This window comes from Spea bombifrons, chromosome 10 (genome assembly GCF_027358695.1).
Source record: "Spea bombifrons isolate aSpeBom1 chromosome 10, aSpeBom1.2.pri, whole genome shotgun sequence".
Lineage (NCBI taxonomy): Eukaryota > Metazoa > Chordata > Amphibia > Anura > Pelobatidae > Spea > Spea bombifrons.
The window spans coordinates 38,603,568-38,628,225 of record NC_071096.1 but is presented as its reverse complement, the minus strand read 5'-3'; the positions used below and the strand labels follow the sequence as shown (position 1 = coordinate 38,628,225).

At 42.4% G+C, this 24,658-nt stretch overlaps 1 protein-coding gene across 1 annotated transcript; it reads left to right on the top strand.

Annotated features, from left to right (window-relative positions):
- Positions 1–1,114: 1,114 nt before the first annotated feature.
- VPS35 (VPS35 retromer complex component) lies at positions 1,115–18,147 on the top strand. Its single transcript, XM_053449085.1, has 17 exons — positions 1,115–1,186; positions 2,738–2,836; positions 6,504–6,600; positions 8,225–8,348; positions 8,605–8,787; positions 9,032–9,245; positions 9,525–9,608; positions 9,755–9,864; positions 10,226–10,322; positions 10,448–10,596; positions 12,304–12,511; positions 12,716–12,871; positions 15,206–15,328; positions 15,748–15,927; positions 16,618–16,857; positions 17,348–17,491; positions 17,920–18,147. Exons 1-17 carry the CDS (start codon positions 1,184–1,186, stop codon positions 18,097–18,099), a joined length of 2,391 nt encoding a protein of 796 aa, XP_053305060.1. The 5' UTR covers positions 1,115–1,183; the 3' UTR covers positions 18,100–18,147.
- Positions 18,148–24,658: the final 6,511 nt, after the last annotated feature.

The window sequence follows — 24,658 nt, the reverse complement described above, 5'->3', positions numbered from 1 at the left end:
TTTCAATAAGTCTGAATGCGCATTACAGCATGTCGCAATATCATTTATTGATTTTATTGAGGGACATATGGGCAGTTTTAAGTTAAGCGGTATAGATAACTGCTTAGGGGCCCCAGGTCACTGGTGGCCTCATCAGGAGCCGCGAAGATGGAAAGATGCACAAGCCATTTGGTGGGAGTCTGATGTTACTTGCCCAAATTCTACGCAAAACTGTTTTGCTTTACAGCTTTTCTGCATGCTGTCGGGGTCTGATTTATCGCTGATCGACTCGCTGGTGTTAATAATGAAGCAGATAGAGCCCTTGCTGCTCAACAGCCACGTTTTCCTTTTTATTGTTACACAGACACTTTAACGGGCTAAGTGAAAGGCCATTAGCCAGCGTGGCTGCTCTGAATAAGGGTGCACCAAGTTTACAATGTCTAACAAGTAAAATCTGAACCGATTTTAGTTAGATTTTCCCACTGCGGTGCTGCATAGGGGAGGGTTAGCGGAATATGCCTGCCAGCCAGCTGGCCAGCCATGCATGCGCCCTGCCCTGACACCGAGGTGGCGGGATGCGCCGTTACGCATGCCCAGGCAAACCCTGCTGGCCAGATGCGTGTTCAGATTTTACCATGTTTTACAGCCGCTTTGGGTAATTAGCTTGAGTGCCAACTAATAGTCGAGCACCGGACAGGCGTACATGCGGTGTGCAGGACTCGCTGCCTGAATAGGGGAAACTGGTATTGCGTAGGGTAAAAGAAGTTTATAAATGGCACATCGCATGTTTTTTGCTCTCGCCCTTCTCACTTGTAAGTTACTGACTCTCTTGTTGTGTATAAAGGGCAGTTATTGTTTTTTTGTATTTTCACAAATGTTATTCCAGAAGTGACAAGTGGGGCAATAATAAACGTGTAATCATAAGGCATAGGTGATAAGCTGCTCCAAAGCCACTCACAGTGACAGACCCTGCCAGGCAAAGAGTCAGGGGCAATAGCCTCAGTTCCCCGCCTCAGATTGCAGTGGGATCAGTTGATTGGGTGCCAACACTGCCAATAACGCTTCTTGTGAGCCAATTCGCAGTTGGCTGGGAGGTCGGTTAGTTTCGGCCAATCGGAAGCATTGTAGCATGGTAGAGGGCGTGTGTAATGTCTACTGTGTCACATGACTAGAAGGAGCTCCTGGTCCTGGAAGCTGTGTGATCATGGTGAGTCCTGATGACCCCCACGCAGTGCAGGAACCTGTGCGGTGGATTCAAAAAGCGGGGGACTGGGCAGTGCCCCCCTAGGGCAGAGACTCGAGCGGTTTCGTTGGTGTGGGTTGTAGCGGGGCTGTGCTGGGCCCAGCCCCGGCCTGTGATCACCGGTTCAGCAGTGGGAAGGCGGGGGAGGCACACGAGAGGTATCCTCCCTGTGTGCAGGGATAAGGGGGCTGGCTGCATGGATAATGTACCCGTGACAGCGGCTGGCACACCTGTACCCCCACGGTGCGCACCCCAAACCCTGCATGCCTGGCTGGCAGCCCGCTGTAGGGTTCAGTAAACGCTAAAGCCCCGACCCCCCCTCCCCCGGTCACAAGTGACTAGTGGTCAGGGTAAAGAGCAGTCACCGGCAGGGCCTGCCAAGAATCTGCATGCACACTGATTATTTACCCTGCTAATTACCGGCCGCCATAGCTGATAAATGCAGATAATGTCACATGCTGTGAACAGTGCAGTAAAAGGTAATGGGAAAGGATCTAAAGCTTTATTGCTCCTGGCTGCTAGGCCGGTGCCCATCATATATTTAACATTCTGCACGCTGGTGCCACGGTCATGCCTAGCATGGGCGTGCAAAAAGCAAAAGTTTTGCTTTAATTCATGATTGTGTTTTTACTATACAAAGTGATTTAATAAAATAAAGTAACGTTTTTATTGTGTTAAAGCCTCGCACACGCCTGTCCTTACGCGCTGCCGTGTGCAGAGCCGGACCAACGTCGCTAAACTAACAAACACTCAGTTTCCTGCTTCTTTGAGGGAAGGGGGTGATTATTTGGGATGCACTTTAGTTATGTTTTTCCGATCTTATTCTCCAGTCCAGTACCAAATCTCCCAACATTTTATAAAAATGCACAATGTCTCTTAAATAACACTGCAAATAAAACAATTACCATTTAAATGCCTCTCCATTAGTCAAACGCTGCTGGAGGGAAACGTAGGGCTCTTTCCCCAAAGAGTTTTTTGCTTCTACTTTTTTTGTTACAATGTTTTATAATCTGTAAATACCCAAACAGTTCGCTGAAACAAAAGTATCGCAAACACATCCTACATGTACAAGAAAAAGACGACATCGAATTAGAAGATAAGAACCAATTTTCTTTTCTAGTCTACCCGGATTTTTTTCGCTGTAAGATCCTCAAATCCTATATGGTCCCCGTCTAGTATAAATAGGATAACTGCGCCTACACCCCCATGGGCCGATCGTAGCCAGGTTTGTTGTTTCAGGATCCTTGTTTTAGTGAAAACCATGTCCCCCGGCCTCCTGCTGACACCTGCCATTCATCCTGTTATTACTCTGGGTACTCATCGGCACTGGGAGTTTTTGCTCCGCCATTCTACTCCAAGGCAGGGGAGCGATATCGAGTGACGGTCTTCTGTCTTTCGTAGACCTGAACATGAGGGTTCTTGGGCCGGTTGTTTGTTTTTCAATCAGGCTGTAGTCTCCTGGCTGAAAAGCACTTTTCTCTAAATGATTTGTGCCTTTTCTTTTTCATCCCGCAGCCGACGACACAACCGTCCCCTCAAGATGAGCAGGAGAAGCTCCTCGATGAAGTTATCCAGGCTGTGAAGGTTCAGTCGTTCCAGATGAAAAGATGTCTGGTAAGAAAACCCGCTAATGCTAACTAAAATGCAGATCGTAGGCAGGGAATTCCTTCAGTTCAATGCTGAGAACATTTTGGTGACTTCCTTGAGAAAACAGATGTTGTTTTTCCTTAATCTTTGTCATCCATTGATGTCTGGCCGTCCAGCAGAGTTCTGTGTTTTTATGTTCTAATAAATGGAAATTTCCTGTTGTTTTTCCTGCTTTTTTTGCTTGTTCTGTACGTCCTGCATCACAAATGGGTGGCTCTGTGGGCTGTTTATGTGTTTTTAATTCTGAGAAAGAGATTGCTTCCCATTATTTGTTTTATATATATAGTTATCCATATCTTTGAGATGAGACGGAGTGATGTCCTATCGAGCGCTTTGTTTCTTTGTGATGGTCTCCAGAGATGGGGACGTGTGTTGTTCTTCATTAGGATTATTTTGGAAATAAAAGCATTGAGCGGGGGAGCCAGGGCCGTCCAGGATAATTCATGAATGGCTTGAGAATTCAGCGCATGAGCCTTCATACTCTGTCTCGATTACTGCTATTTCAGGAACGTTTTAATGGAAATTGAAATAATATTTCCCATCAGACCAAAACTCGCCTAGTGGGAGTCATCAGGGCACCTTGTGTTCTGTTTCATGGACAGCTGGGGTTTTTTTTTAAAAAAAAAGAGAAATCGGACAAAAGAATTCACGGTGTCGTTTCTGCATATAAACTGTTATTAGTGGTGTTTTGAAATACAGTCCGCATGAAATCTGTTGGATTGCGAAGGTGTGGTTGTTACATTGAGGAGTGAGGCGAATGCGTTCTAACGGCTAAACTTCTACCGTGAGATTTACAGAGTGCTCTTCTGCTTAATAATAGATTTAAGGCATTCCGTGGGCTGGGAAAGAGACGTTTATGCCGATATCTTTGTATTCACTTGGTGGAACTATTCCCTGGTCTAGGCATGTGTTAAAGACACACGGATCTCTAATTGAAAGAAAAGCGGCAAGACTCTTTAAAGAAAGAGAAATTCTTCTAATCATTCCCATGTATTCGGGAAGCTAAGGGCTATTTCCAGTGATGTTAACGTTATTAGGGTAAGAGAGCCATTCATGTACCGGCTCCTTGTGTGAAGATGTAATGAACCAATTACCATAACCATTTCATTGACTATTAAGCATGTGGATATTCACAGTGGGAGCGTCTGCTGCTATTTTCATCCCCGCACCTTTTCAGCGTCCTTAAATTCGTTCACACGTTTTGGACACTCTGTAGGCCGGCTTCTCAGACATACCTCAAGATTATTGCGAAACAGAACTAGCCATTGCTTCTGTGCAGCTGCTATACTTCTGTAACTTAAATGGTTTCTTTTCCTTGTATGCACCGATCAGCCGTAACATTCTGAGCACTGACAGATGAAGGGAGTAACACGGAACATCTTGTTATCATGGCACCTGCCGGTGGTGGTGGGTGGTATGTTAGGCAGAGAGTGAACATTTCATCCTCAAAGATGATGTGTCAGAAGCAGGACAAATGGGCAGCGTAAGGAACTTGAGTGACTTTGACGAGGGCCAAATTGTGATGGCGAGACGACTGGCTCAGACCATCTCCAAAATTGCAGCTCTTGTGCGATGTTCCCAGTCTGCAGTGGTCAGTACCTATCAAAAGTCTTCCAAGGAAGGAAAAGCGGTGAACCAGCGCCAAGGCTCATTGCTGCACGTGGGGGGCGAAGGCTGCCCGTGTGGTCAAATCCAACAGAGGAGAGAAAGGTGTCAGAACACACCGTGCGTTGCAGTTTGCCTGTTGGGCCGCGTAGCCGCAGACCAGTCAGGGTGCCCATGCTGTCCCCTGCGTCACTTACCTGGAAAAAACGCGGCACCCGGATGCCTCCGTGGGGGGCCGCACCTGGCAGCTTACAGAATTTAAAGAATCTGCCGCTAACGTCCACAGCACACCTTTAGAGGTCTAGTGGAGTCCATGCCTTGGCGGGTCAGGCCTGTTTTGGCAGCAAAAGGGGGACCTACGCAATATCAGGTGGTGTATATAATCCTCTGACACCCCTCACTTAGACAGCTTAAGGAGGGAGTGTGGTCTCGGGGTTTATATCCCAAGGCAGAGGCTATAGGGGAATTCTGTATACAGCAGGCAGGTGTATGTCCAAACTTGTTTCAAACGATGATCAAATAGGACAGTGGGGCGAATGTCCGTAATAATTCAGCATCTCTTGAGTTCCCTAGATTGTAAGCTTTTTTCAGCAGAGGCCTTCTGACCGTTTGCTTTGTAAACCCACATTTTTATATGATGCAGTGTTTTTATGCACTATTTACACATTGTACAGCGCTGCGGAATATAATTGCGCTATATAAATCAATAATTAATATTGCTTCAGACTTGGCTTTGTGTGGCTATAGGGGGACATATACACTGCATACCTGGATACATAAATAAGTAACTTTAATCTCCCGTACTAGTTAAGCTCTACATATGGGACCGTTTTAAAATATTCGTGTTGCATGATCAAATTGAATTACAGCCACCTTCCTAACCTATTGCAAAACAATGCCAGCCTCATTTATTTTAATAGAAAAAAATGAAATTCTTGCCTGTCCCATCAATCCTAATCTGCCTAATTTCCCCTGGGGCGGCACGGAAAATTGCTCCCCTAATCAATGTAAATCACGGCGTACAGCATCTGCTCCGTGCCACTGGCGGCTGTCACTGTGAAATTAGTCTTTGCGAAGCACAGCCCGCCATACGCCATTCATTAGAAATTTTATTTTCTAACCAGTCCTTATCATTCTGCCGCTATTTCATCTAATTGAGAGCTTCGTCTACCAAATACTGAAATCCATTAGACGGGTTCAAGCCCGTCACCAAGCAAAAACCCAGCATCCGAAGAGGGCTTCAGTCTGCTTCTTAGAAATGCCCTGAGCTTCGCCCCCGGTCGACATCAAAATAAGCAACATAGAAAAACAAAAAATAAGTAAAACAAAGAAGCAGCGATATTTTTCATACCTGTATATATTGATAAATGGCCTCAATATGCAAATTCAGGAGAGCTTAATATTTAACTAATGTTCCCGGACATAGGATAAGTAATATTGTCACTAGCTTTATTACCAACAGACCAGACGGCTCCCAGTTAGAATTACTGCCCCGGCATTCAGATATATATTTATGTTCCTTCTTTGTGAAAAATCCATTTCTGTTTAATTTGTTCAGCCGTACAGAAACCGTACAGAAACCGCTCCAGTCCACTCTTTTATATACACAGCGCGACACACCGCTCTGCGCATGGTGCCGCAGCACTCGGCGTGTCTCGTGTTACACGCGATTACGTTAAGGATTGGATGTCTGGACTGTTGGTTCTAGGTCTATAAGTGCACACTGCTGTAGTATGACACATTGTGTACAGTAGTCATTCTTTCCTGTATAGAGTAGACTACGGCGTCCTGATATGTGCAGAAGACACCAGCCAGAAGGAGGAAGTACAGTCCGTTCTGCCCCTGAAAATAGGGAAGGAGACGTTTCATTTTGTAAAAAATATATTGGCAGATGTACGATCTGGGAAACCTTTACAAATGTATCAATTAAGTCTTCTATGACTGTCTTCAGTAACATTTTGTTTGTGTGATTATACCCCATAGTATGTTGTGTTATATCTTAAAGTTTTGTTTTATTTTTGTTCTATAGGACAAGAACAAATTGATGGATGCTCTAAAACATGCCTCAAACATGCTTGGTGAGCTGCGCACCTCCATGCTCTCTCCAAAGAGCTACTACGAGCTCTGTATCCTTTATTGCAAAGTTGCCTAGTCTTCAGTAGTTTATTCCATGCTCGTCTTCATAAAAACTTTTTCTTTTAGCGTCTTACTTTTTTTTCTTCCTTAATTCACGGCTATTGAGAAGACTATTCTTAAAATGCAGGAGGAGGAGCGTTCTGTTTATACTTTTCTTCCTTATGCGACGTGTTCCCTGTAGACTGAAGAAGTACGGATGAAAACATTCATTGTAAAATACTTGTCATGTGACTGCGCATGTGACGTGAATTAGGAATAAATCATCAGTGACTGGAAGGGGTAGGGTTGGCAGAATCGGAGTGTCTCAGCTTCCTTGTAACTTTTTTTTTTTCTGGTGTGTTTTTTTACCTGCTGATTTAGTGAATGACTTTTTAGAAGAAAATGTGTGTAACAGGGTGTCTCTTAGAGTGTCTTAATGACCACTTGAGAGTGTTGGTTCTTGAGGACCCTGTTGCAATCAGATATTTGTTAGTGGGACTTTGTGCTGGGATAATGATGCCCTTCTTAATCTTAAAGACTGCACACAATGTAACGCGCTGTGAGCCCCCTGACTGATTGCAGAAAACACGCCATTGATTGCTTGTTCACGCACGAGAGTGAGAGGGTTTGATCAATGATGTTACAACAGTATCAGGGTCACGTGGCTTCTCCGGCAACAACAGAAATGAACTAGAGACCGCCGAGTGTGTCTGTAGAAACTTGCAGATGTCTTAGTGCTTGCTCCGCACATTTGAGACACTCGTGTATCTTCGTATTCTACCACTTGGAGCCTGCTTACGTCTTCTGTGTTCTTTACAAACTAATGACAGCCGCTTAAAGCTGCGTAGGGCATCGTAAATATCACACAGTACATGACGTTTATGCTCGTTAGTTGGTGAGCCCTTTCATTATGTGCGTAATTGCTGATTATTAATCATCCCTTTTTCGTCTCTAGGCTTGGAAGTGGCATTGTAGGTTTGTAGGGATGTAACAAACAAGAGAAGAAGAAAAAAACAAACCCAAAAAGGCTAGAGAAATATTCTTACTCTTAGGAACAGTGAGAGAGACTGTGTATACGATTAAAAACTGTTTAACCCTTTATTGCGTATTCCAATAGTAAAAATAGTAGCAATGACACAGGACCAAACACAGAAGGAAAAATCCACAATAGAGTAGTGGTCACTGACGCGTTTCATATTCCTGGGCTTAGATGACAACTGCATCTTGTAGAGGTCTACATTTTTTTGCCTTTTTGTTGACTTTATGTAATACCTTCATTCACCTGTTGTTATGATTCTGTATTAGTCTGGACAGGACCTTTGCAGAGGGCTGTTAGGGGCTGTGAGCCGCTTTGGTTTTACCGTTAACGGAGCTTTTAACGGATCCCCGTATCTCTCTCGTTAATGTACCCTGTTATCTATATGATTTGTATCTAGTGTTGAATGATAAATGACTTGGTATCATGGGACTGTTCTATGAGTTGAAACATTTTGCCAGTCAGCTCAATTCCAAAATTCGAAGGATTTTTTGAGAATAATCCATTGCGCAGTTAAGTGGCTTTTGGAAGGACGTTGCTTCTTTCTATGAACGAATGCACTTGTATAACCGGAAGTCTCTTTAACTGAGTGGGAACAGACATGGCTATTTCAGATGAGCTGCATTATCTGGAGGTGTATCTGACAGATGAATTTTCTAAAGGAAGAAAAGTGTCTGATCTGTATGAGCTGGTACAATATGCCGGAAACATCATCCCCAGGCTGTGAGTACTCTTTCATTATTGAGCTTTAGGGTACATCTAGAGAAGCATACCTCGGAGGTCACCACACAAGACCTGATGAATGAGAATATTTTCACACAAACTGTACACTGTAACAGTCTTGCCATGTCTTGCAAACCACTGCCCAAAAGAAATGTTTCGCTTTGAAAATACAATGATCCTTCCAGACGCAAGTTTGCATTGTTATGGTTGGCGGTTTTATTGAATTCCGGTGACGAGTGGCTCCTTTTTTTTCTAGTTATCTGCTCATCACAGTTGGAGTGGTCTACGTCAAGTCATTCTCCCAGTCCAGAAAAGACATCCTGAAAGACATGGTGGAGATGTGTCGCGGAGTGCAGCATCCTCTGAGAGGACTCTTTCTCCGAAATTACCTGTTACAATGCACTAGGAACATTCTGCCGGATGAAGGAGAGCAGACACAGTAAGACACTCGCTAATTGGTGCTCCATCCACCCCATAACCACAGGGACTCCTGTTTTTGTTACTTTGACTTGTCCAGTCGGCTCCCAAATAGAAGGGTTTTGCAGTTAACGATTACATCTTCAGTCACATTGAGCCCGATGTAAATGCGCCTGAGGTCAATTTAGCGGTGAATGTAGTTACTAGTAACACTAATAACGCTTAGATTTTCATGTGTTCTTATACGCAAGTGTTTTTCTTTACAGCGAGGACATTACCGGTGATATCAGCGACTCTATGGATTTTGTGCTGCTGAATTTTGCCGAGATGAACAAGCTTTGGGTCCGAATGCAACACCAAGGACACAGTCGGGACAAAGAGAAAAGAGAGCGCGAGAGACAGGAGCTCCGCATCTTAGTGGGAACGAACTTAGTCCGACTGAGCCAGCTGGAAGGCGTAAACGTGGAGAGATACAAACAGGTGCTTCATTGTGCCGTCGTTGGCACAACATTGCAAAAATGCCAACAATTCCATCAGAGACTGGGAGGCAGGATAATGGTGGTGCTTTAGGTATTCAGGACTGTTTTTCTGCGGGTTGTCACTCCTCGAAGATTTTCTATTAAGACAGGATGACGTGTTGAGAGGAATTTTTTGGGGTAAATGTATCTGCAGTATCCCTGAGAGTTGGGCTCGGTCTGTGTGGGGTGCATAGGGCTCCAGCAGCTGGAACTGAACTATGATTTTCTGTCCACGTTTCAGATTGTGTTGCCTGGGATATTGGAACAAGTTGTTAACTGCAGGGATGCCTTGGCTCAGGAATACCTCATGGAATGCATAATCCAGGTAATATCCAGCAATCAGGCACCATATCTCGCTAGTCCCATACGATAAGTTCACTTCTCTGTTGGATCTATTGTCGCATTGCATGGAAACGCTTCACTCGTGGTAGGAAATGCTGTCCGGTGTAACATTTACATTTTCTTGTTTAGGTTTTTCCTGATGAATTCCATCTTCAGACCCTAAACCCTTTCCTCAGAGCCTGTGCTGAACTGCATCAAAATGTCAATGTGAAAAATATAATCATTGCTTTAATCGACAGGTAAGTGCATTTTCTGTGGGGGCTCTGATGCTTTGTATAGGAAAAGCTCCTGGCTTCGGTTTACTCTTTCCGGTTAGTTTTTGGGCTTTTATGATTTAACCAAAGGCTCATTTTTTTTTTGGGGGGGGGGGGTTCCACACATGGTCTCCACACATGGTCTCCACTGTCAAGAATCTAGTTCTGGCTACGAGAGTAATATGTATTTATGGGAGCAGACGTAAGGAGAGAGAAACCCTTGTATAAATGTGACTGTGGGAAGGAATGGAGAGAGAGGCTTGTAAATAGAAGACTATATAGTATAATGTCCAGTCTCCAAACGGCGACGCTGATCGAGATCCTCTTCTGTTTTTCTTGATCTCAGACTTGCTCTGTTCGCACATCGGGAAGATGGACCTGGAATCCCAGCAGATATCAAGCTGTTTGACATCTTCTCTCAGCAGGTGGCCTCCGTCATACAGGTAGGGCCAGAGTGTGATGGTTATTGCCCTTCCAAAGGCATATGTCTCTACTATGACAATTTACTCTTTATTCCATCCTCAGTAAAGGCTTAACAAAACTCCTGTGTCTTCTGTGCCACTTACAGTCCAGACAGGACATGCCTTCGGAGGATGTAGTTTCTTTGCAAGTTTCTCTCATTAACCTTGCGATGAAGTGCTATCCCGACCGCGTGGATTATGTTGATAAAGTGCTTGAGACAACAGTGGAAATCTTTAACAAGCTCAACCTTGAACAGTGAGTAGCCAATTCTCCCATGAGCACTTTAGGAGCTGGCGTTTGTCTCCATGTTTTCTGTCTGCAGTGGAAAGTATAGCTCCATGTCACAGTAAACAAAGATAGACATGTGTTTGTTCCAAAAAGTCTCCATTTATGAACATTTACATCTTAGTTGATGAATCCAGAACAGATGTATGTTTTGTTTGGGTGTCTAGGAACAGAATGTAATCTGATTGCCAGTATCTATTTTAAACCATAGAGGATCTGGAGCCATTTTCAAGTCTAGTTGCTAAGGCAACCAAGTTTTAACAAGCAGTTAGATTAATGTGATACAAAATAAAGCTTTGTATAGAATCTGTATGTAATTGCACAAGACACATTTAGAAATGTTTGCAAAATCGGGTGACTTCTAGGGCCCATCACTCAATTAGGAACAGTCACCAGATAAAACATTGTGATGTTTGTACTCTTATCTCCACTCGGTTTATTCGTTCTGAGTTTGACGACGGTTAGTGGAGACTGTGGGATCCCCACCTGCCTGGTTACTGTATTGGCCTGGCCAAGAAGCAAGTGTGCGCCAGAGAAGTTTCCTAGCAAGCCATGGTGTTTAACAAACGTATTGTGGGAAATGACAGTTAAAGGACAGTTAATAGACAGACCAGTATTATTGTCCACGTACAAACGTCTATACGGTTGTTTCATTCCCTTCTAAACAAAAAAGTTAAAATTCCTGAAAGGAAGGAAAGAACATAGCTCCTGTATAATATGTCCCAGAAGATCTGAACAGTGATTATTTAGTACAGTGTCCATTACTGGATCTATTTTAATTTTGTTGTTCGTGGTAAGACATTTCACACTGTGTATTAACCTAATTGTGTAGCTTCGACTGAGCGTGTTCTCATAAGAGACCAGGCATTGGATCACTGAATAGTCTTCATCATAATCAACTCTAATTACAAAACGGCTCTTGTGTCCTGACGGCCGATGTTCCATCCAGAGTGTATGCTCTGCTTTACACTGATAATGGTGGTTATTCAATAAGGCCAAAGTGGCACTTAGTCTAACTAGTGCTTGATGTGACACCAGTAACTCAGCCTGGCTAGCTCTTCTCCAATCTGTTGTGTTTAAAACAATATCTCTGTCGCATATATAGCAGGAATACGTTATTCCTGAAGGGCAGCACATTAATATGCAGACAATATGATGGGTGATGACGAGTGGAAGCATGAGATGTTCCATGAGGGTGAATTTAAAAGAATAAAAGTCACTGTTACTGATAAACAAGATAATCTTAACAGCTGTCATTGCTTGTTTCAAATCTCTGCGTGGCATTGAAAGTGAAAATCATTCCACGTTTGGCTTGTGAATTGAGGGTCTTCGTTCGTCGCTTAGTTGATACGCTAGTTTAAGTAACAGTTTATTCTTGTGTAGGAAGCACTAATCTTCTACATGATGAGGTTTGAAGTGCTCCTGATTTGTACACCATGTAATTGCATGTTAGGCTTTGATATTTCTCTGGTCTCTTTATTCCATGTCCTAGCAGGTAGTTAAAAAAAAAAAAAAAAAAAAAAAAAAAAAAAAAATGTATGTATTACTGAACAAAATAGGGATTGCAGGATCTGTTCTTGCTGTTCCGTTCTCTGCATTAATCCACAGAAATCGTTTGAAAAGATGTCGGGGGACAGGGGTAACTCTGATATAATTCAATTGATCTGTATCTTACAGCATTGCCACAAGCAGCGCAGTTTCCAAGGAGCTGACCAGACTTCTGAAAATCCCCGTCGATACTTATAACAATATCCTGACGGTCCTGAAGCTAAAGCATTTCCACCCTCTCTTTGAGTACTTTGATTATGAGTCGCGGAAGAGTATGAGCTGTTACGTATTGAGCAGCGCGCTGGATTATAATACAGAAGTCGGCACCCAGGAGCAGGTAAAGATTTTGGTTTCGCTGTTACAGACATTCAAGATATTTTATCAATATATGTAATGGAAATATGGAAGAAGTTAAATGCCTTGTAATAAGGGGCAGTTGGTCGCTGGGCTGGTGTACCCCTCTGTAAAGCCTTTAGGGAGTTTTGCAGGGAAGCCTTGAACTGGGACCACTGGGGTAATTAATATTTTTTCCATTTGCCAGGTGGACGCCATCATGAATCTCGTATCAACACTGATACAAGACCAGCCTGACCAGCCGGCGGAGGACCCGGATCCTGAAGATTTTGCGGATGAACAGAGTCTAGTTGGACGATTTATCCACCTCTTGCGTTCAGATGACCCAGATCAACAGTATTTGGTACGTTTTTAACTTTTTCTTTGTTTTTTGAATATTGGACTATCATTATGAATACTTGAGATTTCAGTAGTTACTGTAAGGTATTCAGGACTATCAAGAAGAGAAGTCTTGTGTAGCTCCTTTAGTAAATAGTAATATACACAGTCCTCATGTTAAATTTACTTAAAAATACATTTGCAGAAAGGCAATCAGATGCATGTTCAGCTACGGTTTAAACTTCCAATTACTGTATCTCACCATTCTGTATCTGGTAATACCATCCTACTTTGCTATTAGCAGTATATAAATCATTTTAAATATCATTTTCTATTCTCAATTAATCCTCCAGGCACGCCAGATCGGTTAACAGTGGTTGATTTCTCGTTTATAAGAAATGTTTTCAGAACACTATTATCTAGTTCTCCGTTTTTAATATCCATAATCAGTTCTCGGATCTCACAATGAATATCTGCCAGTTACACCGCTGGTGTTCCGACATTAATAACAGGAGGACTGCGTTGGTGCTTCCCAGGGACCTCTCCTTAAATTGTCTTGCATTTTTATTTAAAAAAAAAAAATCCCAGAAACTGCACATTTCTATATCTGTTCTCCGCAAGTCACCATGTCCTGCGATGCACACTACGTTTTTTAGGGTTGTTCCCCTCTTTTGTCATCTGTAATTTTCTTCAATCTTACGCAATGTGTGGGTCATACCATTCAAATCCATCTGCAGGGCTGGCAACTTGTTTATCTTACGCTCATGTTAACTGCCTACAACTGCATGTCTCTTATCACCAACAGTGGGTAGTGATATATGATATTTAGCGGTCACCTAATTTCCCATGTTCTGTTATTCTTGTGTTCTGGTCCTATTATGTCAATTAGACACATCAAATTGGAAATTTATTCAAATTGTCTTTCAGTATTTTAAACCAGATTGGATGATCCTCGTGCAGAGCTGCTGTGTTGCAGTTTCTCTAGTGCCAGGTTTTAATTACAAATCTAAATCATTGAGTCTGTCCCGGACCCCAATTAATAAGCCATCGCTTAGAACAGCTAGAGCAATGAAGGGTCTGTTGAGATAATGATAGTTCTGTTTTCACATTCAATACCTTTTTAATTGGCCTGGGTTGTTCTCGAAGAGGCCTATCCACATCGTGTAAAGAATCTCACTTTGTATCACTCGTTCATTGTGGTTTTTTTTTAAGGGGGGTACGTCATTTTCAGGGTTTATTCCTCGTCTTATATGTGACTTCAGAGATGTGGTTACTCTTTTGCTTAACAGCTATGAATGCAGAATTTCTTACAGCGTGCGCACAGAACACCAATAATCTGTAGTAATGGTCTGTGCTTCTTTTCTTTGATGCCTTGTCGGGTATTTTTTTTAATGAATCCAACACGGAATAATCAATAAGAGGTCACTGGCCCTTTGAATATTATATCCATTCCTGTCGTAGTACCTTCATGTGGAGAGAAGCCTCAGTAGTATTCATTAGCACACAGACCCCAGAGTGCACAACCAGCGTTTCAGGGTAAAAAGCTTGTTCTTTCACATACAAAGTGTGTGTGAATGTATCGACAGCCGCTCGAGGAAGCCGTCTCAAGCCTTTCATTAGCCTTTTCCCCCCCAATGTATTATGATGTTACTGCTTAGTAAGGACACTGCCAAAGTGTGACTGTCAGCACAGAAGAAGACTATAATAGGCAGACGTGGGAGATCAGGGTTTTTCATATTTGTGTTGCCCTTATGTTAGGAGATAGATTTAAAGTTCTCTCGCAAAAACATTGGAAGAATATATAGACGTACTGAAGTTTGCATTTTGAAGAAGAGGACGGTTTTGGAAATGGCTCCGGTGAATTCTGAAATGTTCCATCATTAAGAGGCACCGATGATGGGTCCCCATGTTGTCCTCCACCACCACGTCCTAATGTCCATTACATGCACTGCCTGGTGCAATGTCACACAGAAAGTAGTCAGTATAAGGACATGACCTGCCTCTTCCCGTGGAGGACATATTTTCCGTCTGATGTCATGGTCAAAGCCTTTCTTATTCTGTAAACATGCTCAATACGGTTATTTCCGCTGTTGAAAGCAGCATTCAGAAGTTGACGGTTTATAGCAGAATAGCAGCATGTTCAATGCAACCATAACTTCCCATAACATTTAATCATGGGGTATGCGTAGCCAGTAGATCTAATCAGGTTATGATGTCATTTATATTCTTATGTTTCTTGTTTATCATCCATATCGGCTGCTGGTAAATACCAATTGTGAATTGTACTGCTTTTATTGTTTGTTGTCAGTAGAGTCAGAATATCGATGTGCCTAAACTATGTTTTAAATTTGGCTTCTAGATTCTCAACACATCTCGGAAACACTTTGGTGCGGGAGGAAACCAGAGAATTCGCTACACGCTACCGCCGCTGGTGTTCGCAGCTTATAAACTCGCTTTCCGATATAAAGAAAATGCCAAAGTAGTAAGTCATAGAATTTTTAGGGGTCAACAGATCAAGTCAAGTTTAAATAAATTAGACTGTCAGAAATTCAGGAACTGCTAAAATGAATTAATTTAACCAAAGTGAGACATACTCCAAGATACAGTATAATCTTGATTGTGTTAGTGGTGTGACTGTGATTTGTACATCAGAGAGCACAGTTTTGCATATATCCCAAGAAAGAGTAGCGTTACAGAATCTGTTGCATTGCGGTTTCTTAACTGAAACACAGAAATCTAAAAATAAGCAGACGGGGAAGAATCACATCCACAATTTTTTTCCCTGCAATCTAATCAATGCTGTGAAATGTTTTTCGCAGACAAGTGCTAAATAATTACGCTTCCATTTGCCGGGTTGGATTTTCTATTTTCCTTCTAAGGGTTTGTTTTTATGCCGCGCAGGATGATAAATGGGAGAAGAAATGTCAGAAGATCTTCTCCTTTGCACATCAGACGATCAGTGCATTAATTAAAGCCGAACTGGCTGAGTTGCCCCTCAGGCTATTCCTCCAAGGAGCCTTGGCAGCTGGTGAAATTGGATTTGAAAACCACGAGACTGTGGCCTATGAATTCATGTCTCAGGTAACAACTAAACCTCCACCAATTCATCTCGTTGTCACTTTGATGGTGACCTTCCCACCCTCCTTTTCAATTATAGAATAGAGACAATGGAAAATTGTTCTCCCATGAAACAAGACGTTGTTCTTATTATACTGTCGCTTTCATGGGTCAAGGCAAAGGCTGCTTGCGACGTGTCTAGGTGAGCACAAGCTAACGGGAGATCTTGATCCACGAAAGTTTGATCTGTACATTCAAGCTTTGTACAAAAGCCTTGTCTTCCGATACTTTTACCATGCGTGGTGTAGCCTGTCATGTGTAGTTCTTTGAGTCCACGTTCTATGTCTTCTTTCTGTGCAAGGTGCTTCGGCTTAAGGGGCAGATGAGAGGCTGAGCGCTGAGTTCTGGAGAGGGTGGTAATGGTTGGTAAAACATCTTACCATTTTACAGGTAGATGGAGGCCAGACTCACACTCAGTTCATGTAGTCTTCAGAAGCTAGGCATAACGGAAGTAGCAAATGAACAGATGTACTAGAACAGCAGCGTTTTTCTAAATGTGCTTTTGTTATTTTGCATATTTATAATACCAATTTCAGTTCTCATACTATAAGACTTCACTGTCCCTTAAAGATACTTCCACAGTAGTTTAATTCTGGTTTAAACATTATACAACAATTAATTATTGTGAGCTCTGTGTTGTTTTCTGAATCTTAGGCGTTTTCGCTGTATGAAGATGAAATCAGTGATTCGAAAGCCCAGTTAGCAGCCATCACACTGATTATCGGGACCTTTGAGAAGATGAAGTGTTTCAGTGAGGAGAACCATGAGCCTCTTAGGACACAGAGTGCTCTGGCAGCTTCCAAGCTCTTGAAGAAACCCGACCAGTGCCGAGCAGTGAGCACCTCGGCTCACCTCTTCTGGTCAGGGCGCAACACGGACAAGAATGGAGAGGAGGTGAGAGGATGATAGCTGCATGTAACACCACAAGGTGCTGTACTTTGGGTAGTAAAGGTTAATAATAAACAGGCAATCCGTTAACTGGCTAAATGTCCATGTTGGTGCAAACTGCACAGTTACAAGCCTGCGAACAACATGAAATCCAATATTCCTTGGAAATATGATTACAGCCGTCATGTCAATACAGTCGATTGCAAAAGAACACAGCTTGTTGCTGGTGGGTTCTTCGATGATCCGTTTAGTCACTGTGTACGACGAGGAGTCTTGATCTTTTTGATACATTCAACATAGAAACAACCTAGCATGGATCTCTTGGGGACTGTAACGGTCAATGCTTCCTGTGGATAGTTCCCTTCTTTAATTTATTTCGAGGATTCTTTAGTGAAAACAGAGCCCATTCATCTTGTCTTTTTTTTAAAAAGCTAACTATTTGGATGAGTGGAGCATTGGATTTCATTGTGCATTCTTATTTATATCACCTCCGTAGATTCACAGTGGAAAGCGAGTGATGGAGTGTTTGAAAAAAGCTCTGAAGATAGCAAATCAGTGCATGGATCCCTCTCTACAAGTCCAGCTCTACATCGAAATTCTCAACAGATACATCTACTTCTATGAGAAGGAAAATGATGCGGTGAGTGCAGGAACACCCATGAATAATTCTAACCTGGCTTTTCCCTCTCACCTCTTAATAATTTATTTGCAAGAGCTGTAGACAATGTTTTTGAAGGTGCTGTTTGTGTGGATCAAAGTGAATTCTTTGCTATGGTTTGGATGGTTTTTGAATACAAAATGCTGCAAAAGGGAGACGTTGGAGGAAATCATACCTTTCCTTATTCCCATCTGTGTAAGTTGTCGAAAAGATTGAATAACCTTTTAGCCAGCAGTTTACTCCACTTGTAAACTTCTTTAGTAAGTGAGAATTCCTTTTAGATTCCTGGGTTCTGTTATGGGTTCTTTGAGTTGACCTATTTTATGACAGTTGACACTTTTAAGAAGCAATGCATGTTCATTGTTTGCTTCCTGCTTGAAATCTGATCACAATAAAAATATATATTTTAGGTCACTGTCCAGATTCTAAACCAAGTTATCCAGAAGATTAGAGATGACCTTCCCAGCCTAGAGGCCAGTGAAGAAACTGAACAAATTAACAAACACTTTCACAACACGCTTGAGCATTTACGTCTGAGAAGAGAAGCTCCAGAGGCAGAAGGACCCATGTATGAGGGTCTCGTTCTTTAAGGAAGATCCTTCATATTCTTCGTTACATACCCTACTTAATACTCTTTTTCTTCATTGACATTTTTTTTTAACCACATTAGATTTCTTTCTTCCATAGATTGTGCCTTTTGGGAATGCCAAGTAGACAAATGTTTCTCTGTGATAGAGGTCCTCTAAGCACTTCAAAGCATTTACTTATCTCAATGGACAGGCCGTCATGCCAGACCAATATACTTAGTAAGAACTCTTACAGTCCTCTTCTGCTCCTGTTGTGTCCAGGGCTATGCAGCCATCCAGAACAGCATCCCGTGCTGTAGTTTTAGGAGAGTACAATGGGGTGACAAAGGGGTGAGATAGTCAAAGGGATGGGGAATATGTGTTTTCTTAATTCCCAGTCATTTAATTTCTTTGCCATTGCTTTATGTCCTGTAATTCATATTTTCTGGAGTGTTTTTCCCTTTAAAGAACCCCACACTGTCCTTGCTGCTTCTGACGTTCGGTTAGGTATGGGTTGTTATACATGGGCTGCAGCTATCTCTGTTTTCTTTACGTATATCTCCATAAATATATATTCCCTGTCCTGCAAATCCAGCCTCTATGGATGCATGCTTATAATCTCTTAAATTGCAATGTTCCAAAGTAGAAGTTATATTTTCCATAAGCAAGGTTCTGTGGTTTTCAGTGAGAGCCAGTACTGTACACAGAGCTTATTTATCAACAGAAGTTGTTCTATATAGTATAAAAATGACTGTAACAGAGAAAGTGTGTGATCTATATAGTGTACGTATAACCATTTCCATTGTAAATTCATGATTTGCACCCATGGTATAATAAAACAACTATTAACAGTAAAAACGGGTAGTGTGGTTTAATGCTTATTATGACTTGATCTAACGAGGTGGGTACTAAGCCAGTGCACAACAACATGAGGGGAGCTTCCTTACTGAAAACTTGGTTTGGGGGCAAAAAGAAGAGACGGTTTTCAGAAAACTGAATCTTTTACTTTGCAGGAATATCCTTGGGGTAGATGAACAAAGGAACTCACGAGGTGGACATGGATAGTTTCATATCTAACCTATATCTTAACATACCAAAGCTGGAGTATTTTTATTGTTCATTCAGGCGAAAACGTCCACGTCAAGGCCTAGCGTCTTTGAAATCCATTTAGTTTTTACAAAGACAGAAGCAAAATCCATGGAAAACAATTCTCTGTAATTACACTGACAGTTTCCTTAGCAACAATTTACAGGAATAAAACGTAAAGACATACACAGTAATCCTGCAGATAACTTAGATCCACATGCGTGGCTATTATTTAATGTGTCCTATAACCTGTTCCAAAAATTATGAAATAAACTAATATTCTAAACACAAAAAAAAAGATCATTAAGGAAAATAAAATGGATGTAGCCGTACTGGTCCAAGAGAAGGTCGAATCTTTGGTCAAAGATAATACCTTCCATGAAGAAGAGACCTCTAAGCAACACATCTCTTTTTTTGGCCCAACAACTAAAGAATCCATATAAAATACAAGGACACCATAGAGAATACATTGCAGTTTACAATTTAAATAGTTATGAGGATTCTTCTTATTAGTCTGAGAAGTAACAAGATGTCCAGATGGAGAAATCCGTACAATAGAAAGAAAGAAGAGTGACTTGTGAGTGTATGCCAGAAAGCTCTGCTAACAAAACCAAGCCACACAATATGAAACAATGGTACTTGATTTCTTGAATTAACAAAAAAACAACAAGACTGCCAGCAAGCCTGACACCTCTGAGCCATAATCAACTTCAGCAGGAGGATAAAGAAAGCTGCTGGCTAAGTTAAGTCTACAGTAACCGCATGTTTCTATGTCTTTTCTGTAAAAATATAAAGAAGACTGCCTCTATTTAATCTGTAAGTCACGCACAAGTGTCTAGAATTGTCTTGCTTCAGTAATTAAACCGATGACGTTCTTGAATCTTCTCCAGGGCATATATTAACAATAGCATGTTTTCTCTTTATCTCTTTATCATCTCTTCAGATCTCTCTTGCTCCAAAAGTAAAAAAAAAACTAAAAACCAACATATAATAAAGTAGATTGCATGCTGTTATATGCATGGCATGACTTCAGGTCAGCTGGAGGAAATTGAAACCCTACCATGCCTTCAATCTCATCTAAAAGTTTATTACAGAAGGAGATAATTCATTTTGAAGAAGTCGACTGCTGTAACATTAATGTATTCTCTGGATCCCAGAGAGCAAACTGCTTTTCCAGGCATAACTGTATAACTATTTTGCTTCTTCATCAGTCCCAGGATGATTTTCAGATGATGCTGCTCTATTCCGCTGACAAAGCTCTTGCTGACAGGCAGCAGAAACCAAGAATGTGGTAAATTAAATCTCACAGATTTCCCAGACAAAAACATGAATTAAAAATCCTTTGTTTAATTTTAAATCGAATTAATGGCATTAGGATAAACCATATATACGGAAGCACCAGCATCTAGTCCCACCTCTTGATCGCAATGTTTCACTGCAGTCCGTCTTGTAATTGATTTCTGGAATATGGACTTGTCAGTATGTGATGGGTATTGCGCTGTGATATTGAATAGTTATGCCCTGTTTTGCCCTGTTTCTTGCTCTTTCTAACACTTTAGTTGACTGCTGTCGCACACCTTTCTTGCTCTTTCTAACACTAGCTCTTGCATTTGCCTGGCTGTCAATTATTACTGGAAACTGAAATTTTTTTTTGAAGTGGAGGACACAAAAATAAACAAAAATTACATTTATTACAAGCTAGCATGAAAGGAAGACGCTGACAAAGATCCTAATATTCCAGGGAGCATGCCTTGTCACTCCTTCCAGTTACAATCAATTTGTCATCCGCTCCTCCATAATCATTTCCTTTTGAAAAGCAGAGGAGACTGGTAACCGCAGAGATTCCCATAGCGAGATTACAGGGTCTTGTCAGAAGAGTGTCAAGGTGGATCAATTAAAGTCTGGCTTTCAGGACAGATTTCATCAAAGCTGCTGTGCCACCTTATCATATCAATTTAACAGCTTCAAACATCATCTATACCACTGGGGAATGTCCGAACATTTACAAGCAATAATCAATTGTACAAGTTTAAAATGAAGATATTTAATTGTCATGTGACAATAAAGCAGGTACTTACCGTCCCCATAAAAACTGAAACACCTTCAAAGTTCCTGTTTTTTTTATAGATAAAATGTATTCAATCATTGCAATCCATATGGAAATAATGAACTGGTTGAACTGTATCCATAACAACACTGGAACACTGCAACAATTGTTACATTTGCCTCAGCATTACACTTACAGTAAAAAGTAAATGGTGCAACATTTTTGTGTTCTCCAAACCCTTTTGTGTATTTTGTGGCATACTGTGATATTGTTATTAAACTTGCAGTAATATCTGAAAACTGGAATCTAAATGAATTGCATGAACCTTCGTTTTAGGATATAAACTTCTGCAGATGCTGCGTAACACCCAAATTAATTGTGCAATTTCAATAATAAATATAAAAATAACAAGAACAATAATGCTCATGATCATGCAGCTAATGGTTCATAATAACAGGTTTCGATAACAAGTACTTATTTCCTCTCCTCAAAATTCCTTTAGGGAAGTTAGTTTTGTGTATTCCTGCCGTGAAAAAACAATGTGCATTTTTAACCATTCGTGTAAACCTGGCATAACATTGCTATTTACTTACAGAAGTATATGTGCAAAAATTGATAAGCACCCGTGGCACCAGGGTTAAAAGGAGCAATTCTGGGGTTATGTGCTAAATGTGGTTAGCAAGACTGTTCCACTGGTCTCCATGGTGACTCTACATTTAGCATTTTGTTCCAGGATTGACAATTATGTATTTCGAGCTTGGCACACCTGATCATATTGAAAGCACTGGCCTCCTTAGCCTTTGCAGGGAGAGCGCTATACCTGCTGTAAATGCTCCTCACTCTCTCAGTGAGAGATCCCAGTTCAGACAATTTGTTCTGTCACAGTGGGTATTACTTTCCATGGGCGATAAGCACATCCTATCCATTACCGTAATACGCTCACAGATGTGAAAGGGAGTGAAGAATACTAAAGCTGGGGCCTTTTCATTATTAGTTTACTTCTTCCACCTCTAGCAGTGGGAAGGTAGGCAGCACAGTAAGAGAGAGTAAATATGCAGTAAGGTAAGGACTTTGTATGGGTAGGTCTTATGGAAATGTGTAAAGCAGGAACATAGAGGTTATGTACAAAGGGTGACTCTGGTGGTAAAAGGGGGACATTTCAATCAATAGAACAATACCATTTTAATGTTATTTAAGTATCACGTACCTTCTCATCTGACACGCCAGGCTGAATGTTGGAATTAAGTTACATGTAAGCCATTACCATCACTCACAATGCTTTCTCAACTTTAATAGGGGATCCCCCACATATTTGCATTTAAGTCATTATATATATATATATATATATATATATATATATATATACACACATACACATTTTATGGCACAGATAACATTTTGAGATGTGCAATTTTACATTTTCTTACTGACATATTCCTTGGCACTGGGAGAGGCATATCCAGAACATAATTAATGCAGAAAATGTGTGACCATCTCTGCTGGGCACATACCCCTCGCCTGTTTATTAACCAGCCCCCTGCTATGACATAATCTATACAGAGATATGCGCTGTCTGGGAGGCTAGCAGCTCATTACTTTGATACCAATCTCGTTTATGAAGCTAGACGTGCATTCTCACATACGTACAAATTGTCTTTTAAAACCTTTCATTTTCTAGGCTTGAAATGTGTCAGATCTGTGTTGTTATCTTTATGCTCGTTTAAGCCTCGCATAACAAAGGATTTCTCCGCCAGCCGTTTTCATAATTAGATGGATTTCTTTATGTTGATGACTAACCCTACGGGATGATCGATGATTTGTGTTGTGATCCCTGAATGGCACATCTTGAGGGGCAATTAAGAGTATATTTCTAGTGCCATACACTTTGTAGGTGCATTGAAAAGTTTTAACCGGCTCCAGGTACACCATGTTAACTTCCGTGGCCCTACGGTACAGGGCGAAGCACCGCGCAGGTACATTTCAAGCATTAGGGGTTATATGTTACAATGTCCCTGAATGTCCCTATAGGCAGACCTGGAGCAATTAGCAAAGTCTTGAGCAGTTAGCAGGACTGTTGCTATGGCGACTGCCTCACATTGGAAACATTAGCTCAGAACAGTTGTTATATCTAATGCATGCCATGGTCCAAAGGGGTTCTGGGTAATCACAGTAATAGCATTCCAGCCACAATCCATTATACAAGATAACTGAGATGGGCAGCGATCTACCCACCCAGAGGCCTACAGGCTGCACTTACCAGAACCTGCACAGCGGACTACCCCATCACCTGAACCTCTTCACTACTCAGCCTCCATGGCCTGTCTCCTCTCACAGCTGGCACAGCCTCCATGGCCTGTCTTCTCTCACAGCTGGCACAGCTTCCATGGCCTGTCTTGTCTCACAGCTGGCACAGCTTCCATGGCCTGTCTCATCTCACAGCTGGCACAGCCTCCGTGGCCCTTCTCCTCTCACAGCTGGCACAGCCTCCATGGCCTGTCTCCTCTCACAGCCTCCATGGCCTGTCTCCTCTCACAGCTTCCATGGCCTGTCTCCTCTCACAGCTTCCATGGCCTGTCTCCTCTCACAGCTTCCATAGCCTGTCTCCTCTCACAGCTGGCACAGCTTCCATGGCCTGTCTCCTCTCACAGCTGGCACAGCTTCCATGGCCTGTCTCCTCTCACAGCTGGCACAGCTTCCATGGCCTGTCTCCTCTCACAGCTGGCACAGCTTCCATGGCCTGTCTCCTCTCACAGCTTCCATGGCCTGTCTCCTCTCACAGCTTCCATGGCCTGTCTCCCCTCACAGCTGCCACAGCTTCCATGGTCTGTCTGCTCTCACAGCTGGCACAGCTTCCATGGCCTGTCTCCTCTCACAGCTTCCATGGCCTGTCTCCCCTCACAGCTGCCACAGCTTCCATGGTCTGTCTGCTCTCACAGCTGGCACAGCTTCCATGGCCTGACTCCTCTCACAGCTGCCACAGCTTCCATGACCTGTCTCCTCTCACATCTGCCACAGCTTCCATGGCCTGTCTCCTCTCACAGCTTCCATGGCCTGTCTCCTCTCACAGCTGGCACAGCTTCCATGGCCTGTCTCCTCTCACAGCTGGCACAGCTTCCATGGCCTGTCTCCTCTCACAGCTGGCACAGCTTCCATGGCCTGTCTCCTCTCACAGCCGGCACAGCGTCCATTACAAGGATCTCCTCACAGCAGGTACAAGCGCCTGTTAGCTATTCACTAATTCTTCTGGTCAGATATTACCAGACCCTGTTGGCCCCAGGAGGACAGTAGCCCCTCTTGGTTGGGGCCCCGGGAGAGGAGAAGGTGCCGTGCTTGACTGAACCCCACTACCTCACAAACTGCTCCGCTTCCCGCCTTTTATGTACACTGTAGATTCTGGGCGCTCCTCGGTGATACGTCCCGCGCTATCAATGCGCGAGGAACAAGTCCACC

Bases quoted from the DNA above. Each gene is read 5' to 3' on its own strand.
- VPS35 (XM_053449085.1), top strand. The intron at 6,601-8,224 runs GTATCCTTTATT...GAGTGGGAACAG, and splicing joins AAAGAGCTACTACGAGCTCT to ACATGGCTATTTCAGATGAG. The intron at 12,512-12,715 runs GTAAAGATTTTG...TCCATTTGCCAG, and splicing joins AAGTCGGCACCCAGGAGCAG to GTGGACGCCATCATGAATCT.